Raw genomic sequence first — 16,397 nt, forward strand, 5'->3', positions numbered from 1 at the left:
ATGAGGCTACAATTTGCACGAGCTCACCAAAATTGATGAAGACTGGAAAAATGTTGCCTGGTCTGATGAGTCTCGATTTCTGTTGGGGCATTCAGATGGTAGAGTCAGAATTTGGCATAAACAGAATGAGAACATGGATCCGTCATGCCTTGTTACAATGGCGGGGGGCTGCTGGGGGTGTTTTTGTGGTATTTTTTTTTGGCAAAAATTCCCCCAAAAAAAAAAAAAAAAAAAAAACAAAACAAAACGAACCATGTCCATCCCTTTATGACCACCATGTACCCATCCTCTGATGGCTACTTCCAGCAGGATAATGCACCATATCACAAAGCTTGAATCATTTCAAACTGGTTTCTTGAACATGACAATGAGTTCACTGTACTAAAATGGTCACCAGATCTCAACCCTATAGAACGTCGTTGGGATGTGGTGGAACGGGAGCTTCGTACCCTGGATGTGCATCCGACAAATCTCCATCAACTGCAAGATGCTATCCTATCAATGGGCCAACATTTCTAAAGAATGCTTCCAGCACCTTGTTAAATCAATGCCACGAAGAATTAAGGCAGTAGTGAAGGTGAAAGGGGGTCAAATACAGTATTAGTAGGGTGGTCCTAATAATCCTTCAGGCGAGTGTATATTATTTTATTAACAAATGAAGGGAAAATTACCCCTTGTGCAGTAACCCTGATGCATCCCCAATTGGCTTTGCTCAGGTAATGAGGAAAATGTACCTTGAATACAGTATTTTGTGTAGACATGATGAATGAATCCCTTAGTAATTTACATAGTTTCTTCTACCTGCCTCTTGTATTCCTACATTATCTTGAGGTGTAGTAAAAGCATGTGGGCTGCAGAGATGTTCAGCCACCTCATTCCCTCTTCAGATTTATATGATTTTAAACTGAGCTTTAATGGAGAGAAAGGCAACCAACAAGTATTAAGGTGGCATCTCTTGTTCTTGTTTATGTGTGCAATGAGAGGCTCTGGGTTAATTTCTTTTCTTTTTTAACAGGGCGGTTGAAAATTGTGTCCTTATAAAAGATACAGTACCAAACTGATGTAGCATCAGAGAGGGGAAAAGTGCTTTTTATCCCCTATATCCCTGCCTGGGTGGATGTGTTATTTCCTGCATAGTGATTTACCAGTACAACAACACACCAAGGAGGATAATATACTGTACATTCACATATAAGTAGATAAATACACATTCAGATCATACGTACATACATGGTACAAATTTCCACGCATACAGCTCATACTGCACATGAAGATGGAGTTAGAATGTGTTTGGCAGCCACATAAGCTGATTTCTGAAATACAAAAATAGGCCTCTTAACAAAAACGTCCCCAAAGCAGCATAATATGAAAAAAACTATTTTGCTACTTCTGTAAAAAAAAAATAATAATAGTTTGGTGGGCACAGATGCTGCAGAGTGTTGCACTTTGTTGTGGTGAATAAAGATGAATGGCTGAAGGGTCTGGAGGCAAACTACAAGCCAGGTCTGCCGGCTCTGGATGAGATGCCACCCCTGGTGTAAGACCGAGGTGGGACAGACACGGACATCAGTTGCTCTGTGGGAAAGGATTAAAAAAAAAAAATCTAGTTAATGAAGATACTGAATAGATCAATCATCTTACCATCAGGTAAATTGTACTTGAAGCCAGCTGCTGAAAGCTCTTTCATTCATAGTTTATTTGAGAACCAAGTCTGGCGTCTCATCAGTGCTTTAATATACTGACCTGGGACAGGGGCTTGTGGGTCTGGCTCCTCTTCGTCTTTGATGGGCAAGTGCCCCAAGGGGTGGTGGGAAAACGAGTCCAAGAAAGATGAGCTGCTGATGCCAAGACTGATGCCAGTCACGCCGATTTCAAGAGAATCTGGTGGAATGGACAAATAAATGAATGCATAAGAGATTAACTGATGTACTAGAAAATCCATATCTTACACAGACACTGGATATGTAGTACAGGCAAAAAAAGACGTAACACAAAACAGGCAGATGAAAAGTAGGAGTCTCAGTGATTAGGAATAAAAATTTAAATAAGAAGCTAAAACAAGAATGGATAAACACTTGAAACTGATAGCTAAACTATCAGTGGAAAACGACCATGATGTGGTACCGGGTACCCTGACAGGGCTGTTTTAACAAAAACGGTTGGGAGCCAGTAGTTTACCACATCCCTTTTCCAGGAGCATTTATATTCAACTGTTCTAGTTGAATTTCTGACCTGTGGCCACAGAGGCTCTGCCTGGCCGCCCCTGGTTGATGTTGTCCAATACTGTGAAGGAACGACGATATGGAGTGTCCGACTGAAAACAAAACCAGGGGTCAAACCGGGCCATCTCTGACACTCAAACAACTAAAAATAACATCGCCATTGATCATAAAATACAGAATATAAACTTTGCCCACTTAAGACCTAAACCTGATCAAGAAAACTTCTCTTCATAGAAAGGCACACAATCATTGACTTGTGATAGTATGCTGTATGTGTATGCAGGAGTCTGTGATGATAAAGAGCATCTTACCCTGTATGTGTGAGTGGTGTTGGGGCGAGAGAAGACGTCCAGTAGGTGGTGACGATCCCTTGGTATTGAACTGCCAGCTTCATCATTTATAGCACTGTGGGCGCGGTTGGACGGGCCTTTCTGACGCTGGTTGGATGGAAATTATGGACAAATACACACAGTCTTTTAAACAGTTGGTCACAGGTGGTTTACTGCATTTGGGAGGGGGGGGGAATGGATCCGTGCATTTAATAAATGCTACAATATAATTGTTTTTAGGCTGTATACTTCAACACTTTTGGGTTACTGGTAGATTTTATAAACCTATTATCTATTCAGAAAGCCTTCATTTTGTATCTGTTTCTGTAACAAGTTTTTTTCATTGTCAGTGTAGTTGTGTTTAAGTAGTTGTGCAGTACTCTACCTGTGCAGGTTTGGACTGCTGTCCCAAGTGAGAGGACTCTGCGTCTCCAGAGCTGATGGGGGGGAGGAGTGTGTTCCTGCTCAGAGGCAACAGCGGAGACGTCAGGCGGTCGCTGGCTGTGGGTCTGTGGAAGAAGAAACACGCTTCTATAAAGACAATATATAGATTGTTCTATGCTGCATCTATGGCACCAGCATATATGACTTACTGAAAAAAGGTCTTGGGAGTTGTGAAAATGTACAGCTTAGGTGTAAGGATGATAGTCAAAATTTGACTTCTTTTGATAGCATTGATACTTTTAAATAAAGACAGGATGTGCTTTTGTAGCTAATGTCTGTTTTTTAGTGCTTTGTTTTGCCAAAGTGCAATAAAAGGTTGAAGTTATCCCTCCCCAGATATAATTTAATGACCAAGATACTAAAGTGACAGTACTGTGATTTTAAAGGAGTAGTTTGACATTATGGGAAATGTGCTAATTCACCTTCTGGCTGAAAGTTAGATGAGAAGATCCCACTCTCATATCTGTCTGTTAAATATGAAGCTGGAGACAGTTTGCTTATCTTAGCATAGGGCTGGAAACAAGGTTAACCAGCTGGCTCTGTTCAAAGATTTTTTTTTTTTAAAAGCCAACTACCAGTACTTCTGAAGCTCATTAATTAATGTGTTTTATCTTCTTTGTTTAATCCGTACAAAAAACGAAGTGTAAAAACAAGTTGTAGTTATATGCCCGGACTATTTCTTGGCCAGACCCAGTGACTTCCTGGATTTGAGCCTCGTGGTGATGACAGTAAAGTAAAAATAAAACCACAAGTTAACACAATTCAATCTTAGATATTCTCATTTAACTCTTGGTAAGAAAGCAAAGAAGCATAAAATGTGAAACTATTCCTTTAAAAACAAAAACAATGTCACAAAGCTTGAACCATAAACATGCTCACTGAGTATAATATTAACCCTCATGCCCTCCTTAAAAAAAACTTACTCTCGACACCTTCGAGGCAAAAATGTCCACGCACACAAAAACTGTTATTAAATCATCATATATCAATATTTGTTTCTGCTTTTTTTTCATAAATCACTTAAACAACTTCTAACCTAATCAAAACTACCAAACATTCAATCATTTTCAGGATTTTAACCCTTTAAATGCCAGTTTATGTATTTGAAGTATTTCATTTTTTATTACAAAAAACACAAAAAATTATTTTTTTTCCATATAATGAATAATATCTAGATGGGGCTTTGGTGGTGATTAGAGGCTTGGATATGTCAAAGATAAGCAACAAAATTAATTTGATTGCATTAGTATTTTTTACATAGTTCCAGATACTCCCTTTGGACACCTTCGAGGCAAAAATGTACATGTCCAAAAACTGATATTAAATCATCATATATCAATATTTTTTTCTGCTTTTTTTTCATAAATCACTTAAACAACTTGTAAATTGCTCAAAACTACCATAAATTTAATAATTTTCTGGATTTTAACCCTTTAAATGCCAGTTTTAAATCTTTGAAGTAACAATTATTTATGAAAAACCCAACAAAACATAAATTATTTTCCATAAAATAAATCATAGGGGAATGGGGCTTTGGTGGTAATTAGAGGCTTGGATATGTCAAAGATAAGCAACAAAACTGATTTGATTGCATTAGTATTTTTTATGTAGTTCCAGATACTCCCTCTGGACACCTTCGAGGCAAAAATGGCCCCATTGACTTCCATTATAACCACATGTTTTGATCTCACTGCCTTTACAGTATAAAACCATGCATTCTGTAATGTCAGCATTTCATTTGGAAGAAAACTAGTCATATTTGACATTTTTACAGTATTTCACCAGATTCAACCATTTTGCCCTTGTAGGCAGATGCATGAAATTATAGTTATATTATGGAGCTGTGTGTGTGTGTGTGTGTGTTTGTGTTCGTGTGTGTGTGTGTGTGTGTGTATGTGTGTTTGTGTGTGTGTGTGTGTATATGTGTATGTGTGTGTGTGAGAGTTTGCGTAAACCTGTAAGCAAGCAACGATCATTTTAGGGCTGAAAAAAGGCATCTTTTGAAGGATGCATTTCATGTGTCTTTGAAGACGTGCTTGAATAAAAACATTGTCCTCCTGCATTTGCTGTAAACTGGTGCTTATCATTTTCAAATCGTTTGGGGGGCATGGTGGCCCTGAAGACTGGTCTCCCACTATGGACATCCCACAGGCTCCGGGTGGATTCCCCTTTGGACCGGTACACACCAGCCAGGTGTGAAGTCCCATGTATGTTAAAATCTCTTGAGCATCCACATCACTCCATCCTGAGATTGAACACCTCCCGTGTAGGTTTGTCATTTCCTGAATCAGCTGGATCAAGTCAAGAGTGAAGAAAAGGTCGAAAGAGGATGCCACATCATGGATTCTTGATATGGCATATCTCGTGGGCTCTGACATCATGCCGGTCGGTGCTTGAATGTTGCGCAGCGTCTCAGTATTAGATGGAGACCAGACTTGCCAATTCTTCACTGTCCATTCAATGTTAGGATGGACAGGATCTTCAGTGTCCTCTCCACTTTCAGAGGAAGGGTTAGAGGCACTCACAGAGTTGGAGGACACCAGTGACCATTTTGTCAGACTCCAGAAACTTGTGTCATCTTCAGATGAGTCCTGCAGTTGGCTGGAAGATAAAGGCTCCTTCTCTTTGCTCCAGGTCTTTCTCCTTCTCTAGAGCCAGGTGCATCAACACACTAATAGTTGTTTCTGTTTACAACAAATGCAGGAGACAATGTTTTTATTCAAGCACGTCTTCAAAGACACATGAAATGCATCCTTCAAAAGAAGCCCTTTTTTCACCCAGATTTACACAAACTCTCTCTCACACACAGACACGCATGCATGCACACACACACACACACACACACACACACACACACACACACACACACACACACACGGCTCCATAATATAACTGGCTAAAGTAAGGTGCGCTTTTTTCACCACTAAAATTATCATTGTTTGTTTACAGATTTACACAAACTCTCTCTCACACACAGACATGCATACATACATGCATGCACACACACACACACACACACACACACACACACACACACACACACACACACACACACACACACACACACACACACACACCACACACACACACCACACACACACACACACACACACACCACACACACACACACACACCCAACCCACACACACACACACACACACACACACACACACACACACACACACACACACACACACACACACACACACACACACACACACACACACACACACACACACACACACACACACACACACACACACACACAGCTCCATAATATAACTATAATTTCATGCATCGGCCTACAAGGGCAAAATGGTTGAATCTGGTGAAATACTGTAAAAATGTCAAATATGACTAGTTTTCTTCCAAATGAAATGCTGACATTACAGAATGCATGGTTTTATACTGTAAATGCAGTGAGATCAAAACATGTGGTTATAATGGAAGTCAATGGGGCCATTTTTGCCTCGAAGGTGTCCAGAGGGAGTATCTGGAATTACATAAAAAATACTAATGCAATCAAATCAGTTTTGTTGCTTATCTTTGACATATCCAAGCCTTCTAATTACCACCAAAGCCCCATCTACATATTATTCATTATATGGGAAAAAACAATTTTTGTGTTTTTTTTTAAAAAATGACATACTTCAAATACATAAACTGGCATTTAAAGGGTTAAAATCCTGAAAATGATTGAATGTTTGGTGGTTTTGATTAGGTAAGAAGTTGTTTAAGTGATTCATGAAAAAAAGCAGAAAAAAATATTGATATATGATGATTTAATAACAGTTTTTGTGTGCGTGGACATTTTTGCCCCGGGGTGGGTCCAGAGGGTACAAAATGAATCATTTAAGTATAAAAGACATGTAAGAGTAAAAAACACTGGATTTAAAAAATTTGACTGAAAAGAAGGATTCCTACAAAATCTCATGCCATAAGAAGTAACACAGCAAAAATGATCACGAAATGAAAAAAAAAACTTGAGAAAAATGTACAAAAATGACCGAAGAGGGCATGAGGGTTAAATATTAAGATGCAGTAGTTGCTGAAATGTGTGAAAGAATTGACATTCCACATGAAAGAAAAACTATGTTACACACTTAATGTTTTTACTATGTCACCCGTGGTTCATAAGTTCATCCGTGAAGTTGGTTTCACACATGAAACTTTTATCTATCCCCCCCCCCCCCATTATTCTGCTGCACAGAGCCATAAGGCACAAGTTGAAAGGGAGTCTGTTTTCAAAGTAATCTCACTCTGCCTCTCGACAACTTCAGAGACTGTAGGGGAGAATGAAAGTAAAAAAGCAAGATAGAAGTGTGGGTGGGGCTGGTGAGGTTCCCATGACGCTAAAACTCACAGACGTGTCCCGCGGATGACCTCATCCATGGATACTGCTGCGCTGGACTGACTCAGGCTGGGAACCAGCGGCAGGAGGGTTCGGGGAGGGGGGTTTCTGCGTCGGGCGGACTGTGCCGGGCGGGGCAGCGAGGAAGAGCTCTGTTCCAGGGTTCGGCGAGGGCGAGGTTTGCTGGAGGGGACCACGCTGGAGCCTGGTCTGTGAGACGTCCGCTCTTCTGGTTCCCTGTATGGCAAGAAGAGAGTGGTGCACAATTGCTGAATGGTGCATTTCCAACTGCTGCCAACTGACTGTGTCCTCTGGCAAACAAGGTGGTGTTAAGACCAGGGACAAAAACATGGCATGAGTGAGGCTACGTGTTTACCTGTAAATGGGAAACAAGAACTACAAGACATCTATGCCTCTTTTCATTCCCATTCAAAGATCAAAGTCACATATTACAAATATACAAATGTGTGGTGATGGATGCATCTTTGATTTTGTTTTGTTTTTTTGGCACCAATGCTCATTGTTAGAAGAGTAAAATGTGTCCATACAGGTTTCTATCCAGCACACCCAGGTTCCTCTGCTGCAGGGGGATGCTATGGATCACGATGAGGTCATTTAGGTTGTGCTGGGTCGCTGCTGCTCCTACCGGGACCCTTCCAGCCTGGGGAATGGTGTGAGACGAAGGGGAGAAAGTAATGGGATAGAGGGAGAGAGGTCGAGGGTAAAGGAGAGAGATAAAAGGATGCGGAAAGACAGGAAGAGAGAGAGATAAGAGGGGACAAGAGACACAATATAGAAGGAAAGGCAGGTCAGATGCAAATCATGTATTTTATGAAGGCCATATGGTTAGTTAATGCCATACGTACAATACAGCAATTGTATTGTCAATTGTCAAAAAAAAAAAAAAACATTTATTCATCATGCAGTGATGTCAGGAGGACCCCACATCTGCCATATATGCAACCAACCAAAAATAACATTCACAACATTTAAAATGCAACAAAAGAAATAACTACCAAAACAAAGCATTCCAACATTCACGTTGTGAAAGAAATATTGAAAGAAAATCAAAGTAGTTCATGTTGAAAATAACTTGCAGTTAATAATTAAAAAGATAAAATGGTTGTGATGCGTTTGGGTTAATCAACAGGCACAAGCACATTCTAGAGATAAAGATAATGAGCCGCCATGGACGGCGTTCACACAGCACGCCACCATTTTGACGAAGTGAGGGAATTACATACAGTGGAAGGTCTTTTCTGCTTTTTGGATTTCCGTCTGGACTTGTGCTTTGAGCCCCTTGACTTTGTGTTCTTTAAGGGGAAAAAAGGCATGACCAAAAGAAGACAGTGGATATAGAAGAAAGGAAGGGAGATGGGTGAAGAGGGAAATAAAGACAGAAAGAAAAACAGAAAGAAAGAAAATGAATGGCATTAAGAAGGGAAAAGAAATTGACAAAAAACAAAAAAGGTACACAAAATACATTGGCAAGGTGAAGGGCAGAGAGTAAATAGCGAAGGTTTAAAACAGTGATACAAGTTAATGATCTGGAAGCATTGAAAGACTGAAAGAGCAACAGGCAGGAGTGAAAAAAAGGTGACAATCAAGTGTGGACTGTGGAACAGAGACATGTGAAAGCCTGCTAAGACCTCACAGTTAGGAATGCTGAGCAAATGTTAGTCTCCTCAAGGCTAAAATGGGTTGCAGTCATGAGTAAGACATCATTCGTCTTATACTATATATACTGCAGGCATTATTAAAGTGAAGAAAAGTCATGGTAAAATGTAAACTGTTTGAGATTTTAGGTGAATACAACGGTCACTGTAAGCCCAAATAGTTGACTTTTTAAAAAAGGAGAAATTTTAGATTTGTACATTTTTAATTGACCTCCTGAACTGCTGACAGTTATGAAAGTGAAATGATGAGGCTCCCAATCTACTCCCCCAGACGCACCCTGCTGCCTCCCAGACCCCTTCAAACCACTGACCTGGAACTGCAGGCCAGCTGTGAGCGGGGGCACCCTGTTCTGGCCGAGTTTGGGCAGCATCGTGGGCAGCATGGAGAGCAGAGTGAAGGGATTCTGGGAATCTTGCTGCACGGGGCTCAAGTTCCCAGAAATCTTTTCATCATCTGCTAAACATACATACAATCATTCCAAATACCATGCTTAGGAATATAAGTATATTCTATAAAAGTTAGGTTTAATCAATTCAGCCCTACTTGAGGTGCAGCATTCCCAGTGGCGTTGAACCAGCTCTTTCATCCAACCAACCAGCTGCCACCACACATCATCGAACAGCAGGTCGAGAACAGCTTGATGGCGACAGCCGTACGGAGAGACAGGGGGCAGACAGTGATGCCTCCGACCGGACTCCGAACAATCCAGCTCCCACTCGTCCTCCCTGCGGAAGACAGATATAGTAAATCATTAAAAACAGCTGAGGTTAAGATTTAGACACTGGCATAGGAATATAACTGTGTAGCATAAGGAAAGTAACTCACAAGTCCCTGCTATCGAAAGCCAGGTATTCCTCCATCAGACCCTCCACTTCAATCACTCTCGGCTTGTCATGACTGCTGGAGTCACCGAAGGTGCCAGAAGGCTCATCCAATTCAGCTGAGGAGGACTTGATCAGCGCCAATCTCCTGCCCTGCACGTTCAACCTTTCCCCCGAGACAAAGGCACACACAGTTAAGCACCTTAATATGTACACATAAAGTGGTATGCTCACAGACCAACACATCCCGTATGTTTTATATAAATCATAGATAAACTTAAATCCAGCGGACAACTCCAGGCGGAACAATCCTGACTGTTTTACAGTATACAGATGCATGCACAAGCTCAGGCTAACACACTGCATAGCGACATTAACAAAGTGGCTGACATAAACTCCTTTATGTAAACTTAGTTTTAAAAGTGGTAGTCCTAGCAACAATTCATCACAGCTACCCAAGATGAGCCACAGACCGGATTAAGAAGCCTGAGCATCTAGGTCACAAAACCACAGAGTCAGCCAGGACTCCTCTATAGTTAATTGATGCACTAACAGTCGTCTGGACAGCCAGCCAACAGCCACTTGAGATAGAGAGGCATAGTATTTCTAACACTTTTTTTTAAATAGTAAAGCAACAAACAGTAGTTCCTTACATCAAGTAAATGTATTTAACAGGTGGACTTTGACCGTATGTGTCCTTCTGACATCAGACAGTCAACCAGTGTCACTGTGTCAGTGCAGTTAAGACGTACTCTATGCCACCCTTATCTTTCTCCTGGGACTTCACACTGCTTTCTTTGCCTGCTGATGGGCTGCTGGCAGAGCTGCCTTTCCCTGAGGTAGCATACCACTGGAAGCCCTCGTCACTGGGGCACATCAGCTGAGTCCCCAGGATCCTGAGTGACACACACACACAATGAATATTTTAGTAATATAATTATGTTCCCATACCAGAATGGCAGTATTAATCTTTCATCCCACTGCTACCCTGCCAGGTCAGGAGGTTGGTAGCAAACTGTGGATAACATACCGAAGATGTGGGAAACGTGTGGCCCACTGCTGACATTCATCCTGCAGGCCCTGGAGTATCCCTCCCCCGGTGCCTCTCCCCTCGTACAGAAATTTGTCAATCTCCTCAAACATATGCTGCACCTGCCGTGATGCTGCCTTGTCGAACTCCTATGGGACAGAAAAACAAAAAGAGACAGAGACGCAGGAAGGAAAGCTAGTCATTCCTCTGTTCTCATACACTGGCTCCATGACTGAAAGCTGCGTTTCAGTTTGTTCATCAGTTATTGGCAACACGTCGCCATTCTTTGTTATTTCATCTCACGGCAAGCTTTCACGTACATAATAATTAGCCCTTATAGCCCTTTGGGATGTATGTATGCATTTGTGGTCAAGCAGGATTGTTCATATGCTTTGACAAAAAAAATGAGAGAGAGACAGGGAGAAAGAGGTGTGTTAGGAGTGAGTTAGTTTGCATAACTTAGTTTTTTTTTTTTCCCCTTTCTCAGAAGCAGCTTGAGGACAACGCACTAAATAAATCATTGAGTCCTGGAAATAGTTTTGTAGTACCAGCTGAGGCTAGAAAGCACAGCATAATAACAAACCAATACCCAGTGGATTCACGCCTTGCAAACACAAAGAAGTAGCAGACAATTATGGCATCTACCCTACAATACAGTAGAGGTTGTATGTCATTCTATGGTGTTCCTAAGGTTTGCCAAAAGGTGACAAATGTTAGTAAGTAAATCAAAATCTGACATTAAAACGTGCACGAAAGTATGTCTGTGGAGTCTTTTTTTTATCTTTGCAACAGAAGAACATAGAGGTTGGAAAAATGCTAAAGGAAAGACAGTGTTGTCTCCCTTGTGTGACAGAGCAAGGCTGGCACCAACACTTCACATTAAGATCTCAGGAGTAGACTTACATCGTAGCCCCAGGAGAAAACAGAGCTCCTTTCTGTGGAGATACCAGTGCCTGTGGAGCTGTGGATACCTGACCAGGACTGGTTGGAGTCTACTGAGATGACGGTGGGACAGTCAGAGTGGCCTGAGGCAGCAGATGTCTCTGAGCTGCATAGAAAGGACAAGGAAGTTGTGAGGTTTATGTACAGCAAACCCTCCCCTGTTTCACATATACTTAGTGGATTTAACAAGTATATTCAAACCTTGATAATGTGACAAAATAAACCAGGTCTCTGTTATGTGGCTGCATAAATCTGGTGGTTGCTGACATAAAGAAAGGTTTCGAAGTGGAAAATAAAGAGCAAATGTCAAAGTAATTGAATATTCCAACAGCCTAACTCATTATTTATTCTTTTAACTGAACATCTGAAGGAGGCAATATGATATCATTTCATTTACTGCTTCTGGGTGTCTTGTTTCACATAGCGAGAGCCCTGAGAATCAGCTGTCCACTCAAGACGGTGTACCATTACAAAACACACAGGCAAGAGTATATTTGTGCACTAGTGGCAAGTAGTTTCATCTTGGCTTTACTGTGGCATTGCCGAGGTTTATCTCCCTGCAGAACAAGCCCCGGGCTGCCTGTCTGTAGCATGACCAGGACTCAGTTACCTGTTGTGAGCGGAGACAGCTTCCTGGAGATCATGGAGGTAACGAAGAGGTGCTTGGTTATCGTCTGCTTCCTCTGGAAGAGGATGGTGGTCGAGGCTGCTGCGAGACAACCCGCGACTGCATAAAACACAGATTGAAAACATGAATCAAAAACAGTCTAATGAAAACAGTGAGTTTGTAATCACATTTTGGAGAGGCCACCAGTGGTGTGTTTAATGTCAGTGATGGGCTTACAGTCACAGTAACATGACAAAACATCATGAAATACAATTGAAGCAGCTGACTTGTCTTTCCAAGTGGTTGAATCCAGAAATGAGGGAAAACAGAGATGATCAAATAATAAAAAAAAAGATATAATGGTGATGTTCTATATGCATGTGATCTTTATCATAATTATTGTTGATGTATCTATTTAATGGACCATACTGGTGGTTTTGCATGTCTTAACCCTTTAAATACAAATAACAGACTTCACTTTACTGCCGATTATTTTCCAAAGCCTCACATCACGAAACCAAGGAAATATTGTTCTTCAAATAATAGGGTGACTTAGTAAGAAAAGCTGGGAACACTGTTTTTTACAGTGCTCAGCAGGTACAGTACCAAATTCAGCGCTGACCATTTCTTTTCGGTACTTACATCTCAAGTTTGTGCGATACAGGTCTTCTGTTGTATCGTGAAATCATTCTCCCTTGTCTCCGTTTTATAGGCTCAAGCCCTCGTCTCTCATCCTTGCCTCCACATCCTGGACTCGCTGGGAACAGTTTGGAGGGAGGTCTGACATTTCCTCTAGTCTGCAGATAAACGCCCTTAGTGCAGGGAAGCTGAACGTGGCTTTGCCCACAGATGCTAACGTTGTTTCTAACGTTTGCAGCTAATGTTAGGAGGTGGAGGTTAAAAATAAGCTAGCTAACGTTGACATTAGCTAGCTAGCTAGCTACATGGACGGGCAGTTAAAACATCAACAAGGCACAAACAGCATTGTATAATTCTTCAAAAGACATTTCCTGTTGGTTTAGCTAACCTTGCTACACTAAATTAGCATAGTGCGTGGTCCAGGCGTTTCCAATCAATTAGGTTTACATCTTAAAATAGAACGTAATGGAGCGGGCTATCGCCACCTCAGAGGATTGTCTCGCTAATGTTAGCACAGCTCAAGTTAAGCCAACAACAATAATACGGCTGTCATGGATACGCAGCTCGGTATTTCCGTTGTCTCACGGGAAATAGATTTCGGACTACCACAAAATAGCCGTTAGATGATTGGCTATTTCACTACAACTTCCAGCATCGATTGCGACAACCTGATTGCGTTTCTGAAATCTACCCGCTTGTCGTTGGTGGATTAACCTAAATCAAAATGCACATTATGTAATTGGTTATTTCATTTTCATTGAATTCAGTAAACTATGTTTTATTTTCAGTGTAAATTTAGTTGTTTTTTATCTGTAGAACAGCGAGAATTTGTTTATATAAAAGGTAGGAACTATTATTTTTTACACGATAAGGTCAGTCGAGTAGATTTCACAGTAGGACCTAAACAGTGACAGATGGGACAGATGGCGTGCTAATCTATCGGTGCTAACAAGACAGGGTAACGTTAAGGTTTACTGACACTTTTAAGAGATGGTCCTGTAATAACAAGTTTTGTGGTTAACGTTAGCTGTAAACGTTAACGTACCTAGCCTTTACTAAACGATAATACTTAACTCTTACTTTCTATTTGACTTTAGTGTCTTTAAAAAAATACCGCTATGGATGTCCTACAGAGGAGAGTGATTCAGGAGGACATGGTTGTGTACAAACTCTTCTTGATCCAGCCAGACAGTTCAATTTCACAGCAGACTGAGGAACATCTCACACATCGAATAGAGGAGATTTTGGCAAAGGTTGCCCCACTCTTGATACAAAACATCTGGCAGCATCAGTCATTCAACCTCAAGTATCATCCTGAGAAAGGTATAATGTTGTCAACACCTCGGAGAGGAATTCATTTAAATGTTGGTACCCCCATATATGTTATGTTGGACTGATATATGTTATTTTTATTGACAGGTGGAGTCCCTGCTCACATTGGCGGTAGCACTCAGTTCGGGGACAATGTGGAGGACGAGTGGTTTATCGTTTACCTCCTGCAGCAAATCACAGAAGCCTTCCCAGAGCTCGTAGCCAGGTGATACCAAATGTGCTCTGAGTTTATGGTTTTAAAATAAATAAAAAGCTAATGATTTGATTGCCATTTTCGAGTGCTTAAACGTGGATTAGTTCAGTTGTTTGTCACTCATTTGTTTCTGTGCTTCAAACTCCAATTTCATGTTTGTGTGGGTGAAGAGTTGAGGACAATGATGGAGAGTTTCTTCTGATTGAGGCAGCAGATTATCTTCCCAAGTGGCTGAATCCAGACAACAGTGAAAACCGAGTGAGTCGACCAGATGTAATTTTTAAATAGTTCATGGTCTTTTGTTGTCTTTATCACAGTTTTCGTTGGTATGTCCGTTTAAAAGACCATACCAATGGGTTCGCAAGTCTTAGCCCTTTTAAATACAAACCATTTCCCAAAGCATACCACAGGGATGTAGTACTTGAGTCCGGTCTCGAGTCCACTTGTTTGAAGTCTTGCGTTTGTCTTGGTCTTGCATTGTTGGACTTGGAATTGTTTTGAACTCAGCTATTGAGAACTGTTGAAGTTGTTCTACAAAACATGCAGAACCACTCGTATGGCCCTTTTTATCAATATTTTGTTTGTTTTTCTCTTGTCATTTCATGTATTTACAATAAGTGTGTAAGCCTTTATTATTCCACTCATTCTCTTTTACAGGTCTTTCTTTATAGGGGAGCGTTGCATATTCTGCCCTGTCCCTCCAAATCCAGTCCAGTGGGGATTTCAAGAGATGTGGTACCAAGTGTGGCACAAGCTCTAGCACTGCTCTCCACCCACCCAGAAGCCTGCCAGGCAAGCCCCAAGATTTGTTCAGCCCTAAGGAAGCGATTAGAGGGGTGAGAGAACGCCTTCACGTGTTAAGTCTATTTTTAATACACAAATGTTGCAAATTCAACGTCATTGAAAAGTATGTAAGCTCTCCACTGCGGATGATCTGACCCAATCCTCAGTATCTGTGTCTGAGACTAGCCATATTGAATATTAAACTATGAAAGTTACACGATAAAAACAATAGCAACATTAGCGGCCTCTGGTCATATTGGCTTTGTATTGTTACACTAAAGAGGAAAAAAGCAAAATGTCAGAATGCAAGATTTCAAAGTGCAGAATAATTGTTGGATACTTCTTCACTGCAAACTTGATAAAACATTTGCAGTAGCATAAGAATAGCTTGTTAACAGCCTCGTACATATTTAATGTAAGTGGATAAAAAGAATGTGCGACCACTATCAGCAGGTACTGTAAATGTATAAAAAATGAAAAAGCATATCAATCTCTACTCTCCACATAGGTACCCAGAGAAGATTAAAGCTGGCCTCCATCGTGCCCACTGCTTCATACCATCAGGTATCGCCATGGTGTTAGCCCAACGACCAGACCTGGTCGCCCCTGCAGTGTCAGCGTTCTACCTGCGGGATCCAGTAGATCTACAGGCGTGTCGAAGCTTCAAGACCTTTCCTCCTGATACAAGAGTCCTCACCTCGGTAAACACACTTAAAGTGCTCATATTATGCTCATTTTCAGGTTTATAATTGTATTTAGAGGTTGTACCAGAATAGGTTTATGTGGTTTAATTTTCAGAAAACACCATATTTTTGTTGTACTGCACATTGCTGCAGCTCCTCTTTTCACCCTGTGTGTTGAGCTCTCCGTTTTAGCTACAGAGTGAGACATCTCACTTCTGTACCATCTTTGTTGGGAGCCACACATGCGCAGTAAGTACTGCTAGCTAGTCAGTTGCAGAGTATGAGGGAGTGCCCAAGGGGGTAAGCCTCTCCCCGGAACAATAGAGCTGTTTGGAGCAGTTTGC

The 16,397-nt window shown here is 41.2% G+C and overlaps 2 protein-coding genes across 7 annotated transcripts in view; one reads left to right on the forward strand and one right to left on the reverse strand.

Annotated features, from left to right (window-relative positions):
* Positions 1–631: 631 nt before the first annotated feature.
* On the reverse strand, positions 632–13,643 carry fam149b1 (family with sequence similarity 149 member B1). Of its 3 annotated transcripts, none has more exons than XM_039784160.1 (16): positions 13,066–13,642; positions 12,427–12,543; positions 11,778–11,922; positions 10,875–11,023; positions 10,597–10,740; positions 9,849–10,010; positions 9,567–9,748; positions 9,334–9,476; positions 8,591–8,659; positions 7,895–8,007; positions 7,359–7,583; positions 2,937–3,060; positions 2,534–2,659; positions 2,233–2,314; positions 1,744–1,881; positions 632–1,575 (listed from the first exon to the last, which is right to left on the reverse strand). In XM_039784160.1, the coding sequence occupies exons 1-16, from the start codon at positions 13,110–13,112 to the stop codon at positions 1,493–1,495; spliced, it is 2,049 nt and encodes a 682-aa protein (XP_039640094.1). In that variant the 5' UTR covers positions 13,113–13,642; the 3' UTR covers positions 632–1,492. The 3 variants fall into 3 exon arrangements, with proteins under 3 accessions (XP_039640094.1, XP_039640093.1, XP_039640095.1); XM_039784159.1 differs by having other exon boundaries at positions 9,334–9,479; XM_039784161.1 differs by lacking the exon at positions 8,591–8,659 and having other exon boundaries at positions 9,334–9,479; positions 13,066–13,643.
* Positions 13,644–13,778: 135 nt separating this feature from the next.
* Positions 13,779–16,397, forward strand: part of ecd (ecdysoneless homolog (Drosophila)) — an 8,006-nt gene continuing 5,387 nt past the window's right edge. Inside the window, exons 1-6 of one of the 4 annotated variants that reach the window (XM_039784165.1) lie at positions 13,779–13,797; positions 14,160–14,385; positions 14,482–14,599; positions 14,758–14,845; positions 15,245–15,423; positions 15,879–16,071. In XM_039784165.1, the coding sequence (XP_039640099.1) occupies positions 14,181–14,385; positions 14,482–14,599; positions 14,758–14,845; positions 15,245–15,423; positions 15,879–16,071 (783 nt within the window). In that variant the 5' untranslated portion in view covers positions 13,779–13,797; positions 14,160–14,180. Of the gene's footprint in view, positions 13,798–13,868; positions 14,386–14,481; positions 14,600–14,757; positions 14,846–15,244; positions 15,424–15,878; positions 16,072–16,397 lie in introns of those variants that run through there. The other 3 variants (XM_039784164.1, XM_039784162.1, XM_039784163.1) reach the window with 3 other exon arrangements.

Source organism: Perca fluviatilis, chromosome 19 (assembly GCF_010015445.1).
Source record: "Perca fluviatilis chromosome 19, GENO_Pfluv_1.0, whole genome shotgun sequence".
Classification (NCBI taxonomy): Eukaryota; Metazoa; Chordata; class Actinopteri; order Perciformes; family Percidae; genus Perca; species Perca fluviatilis.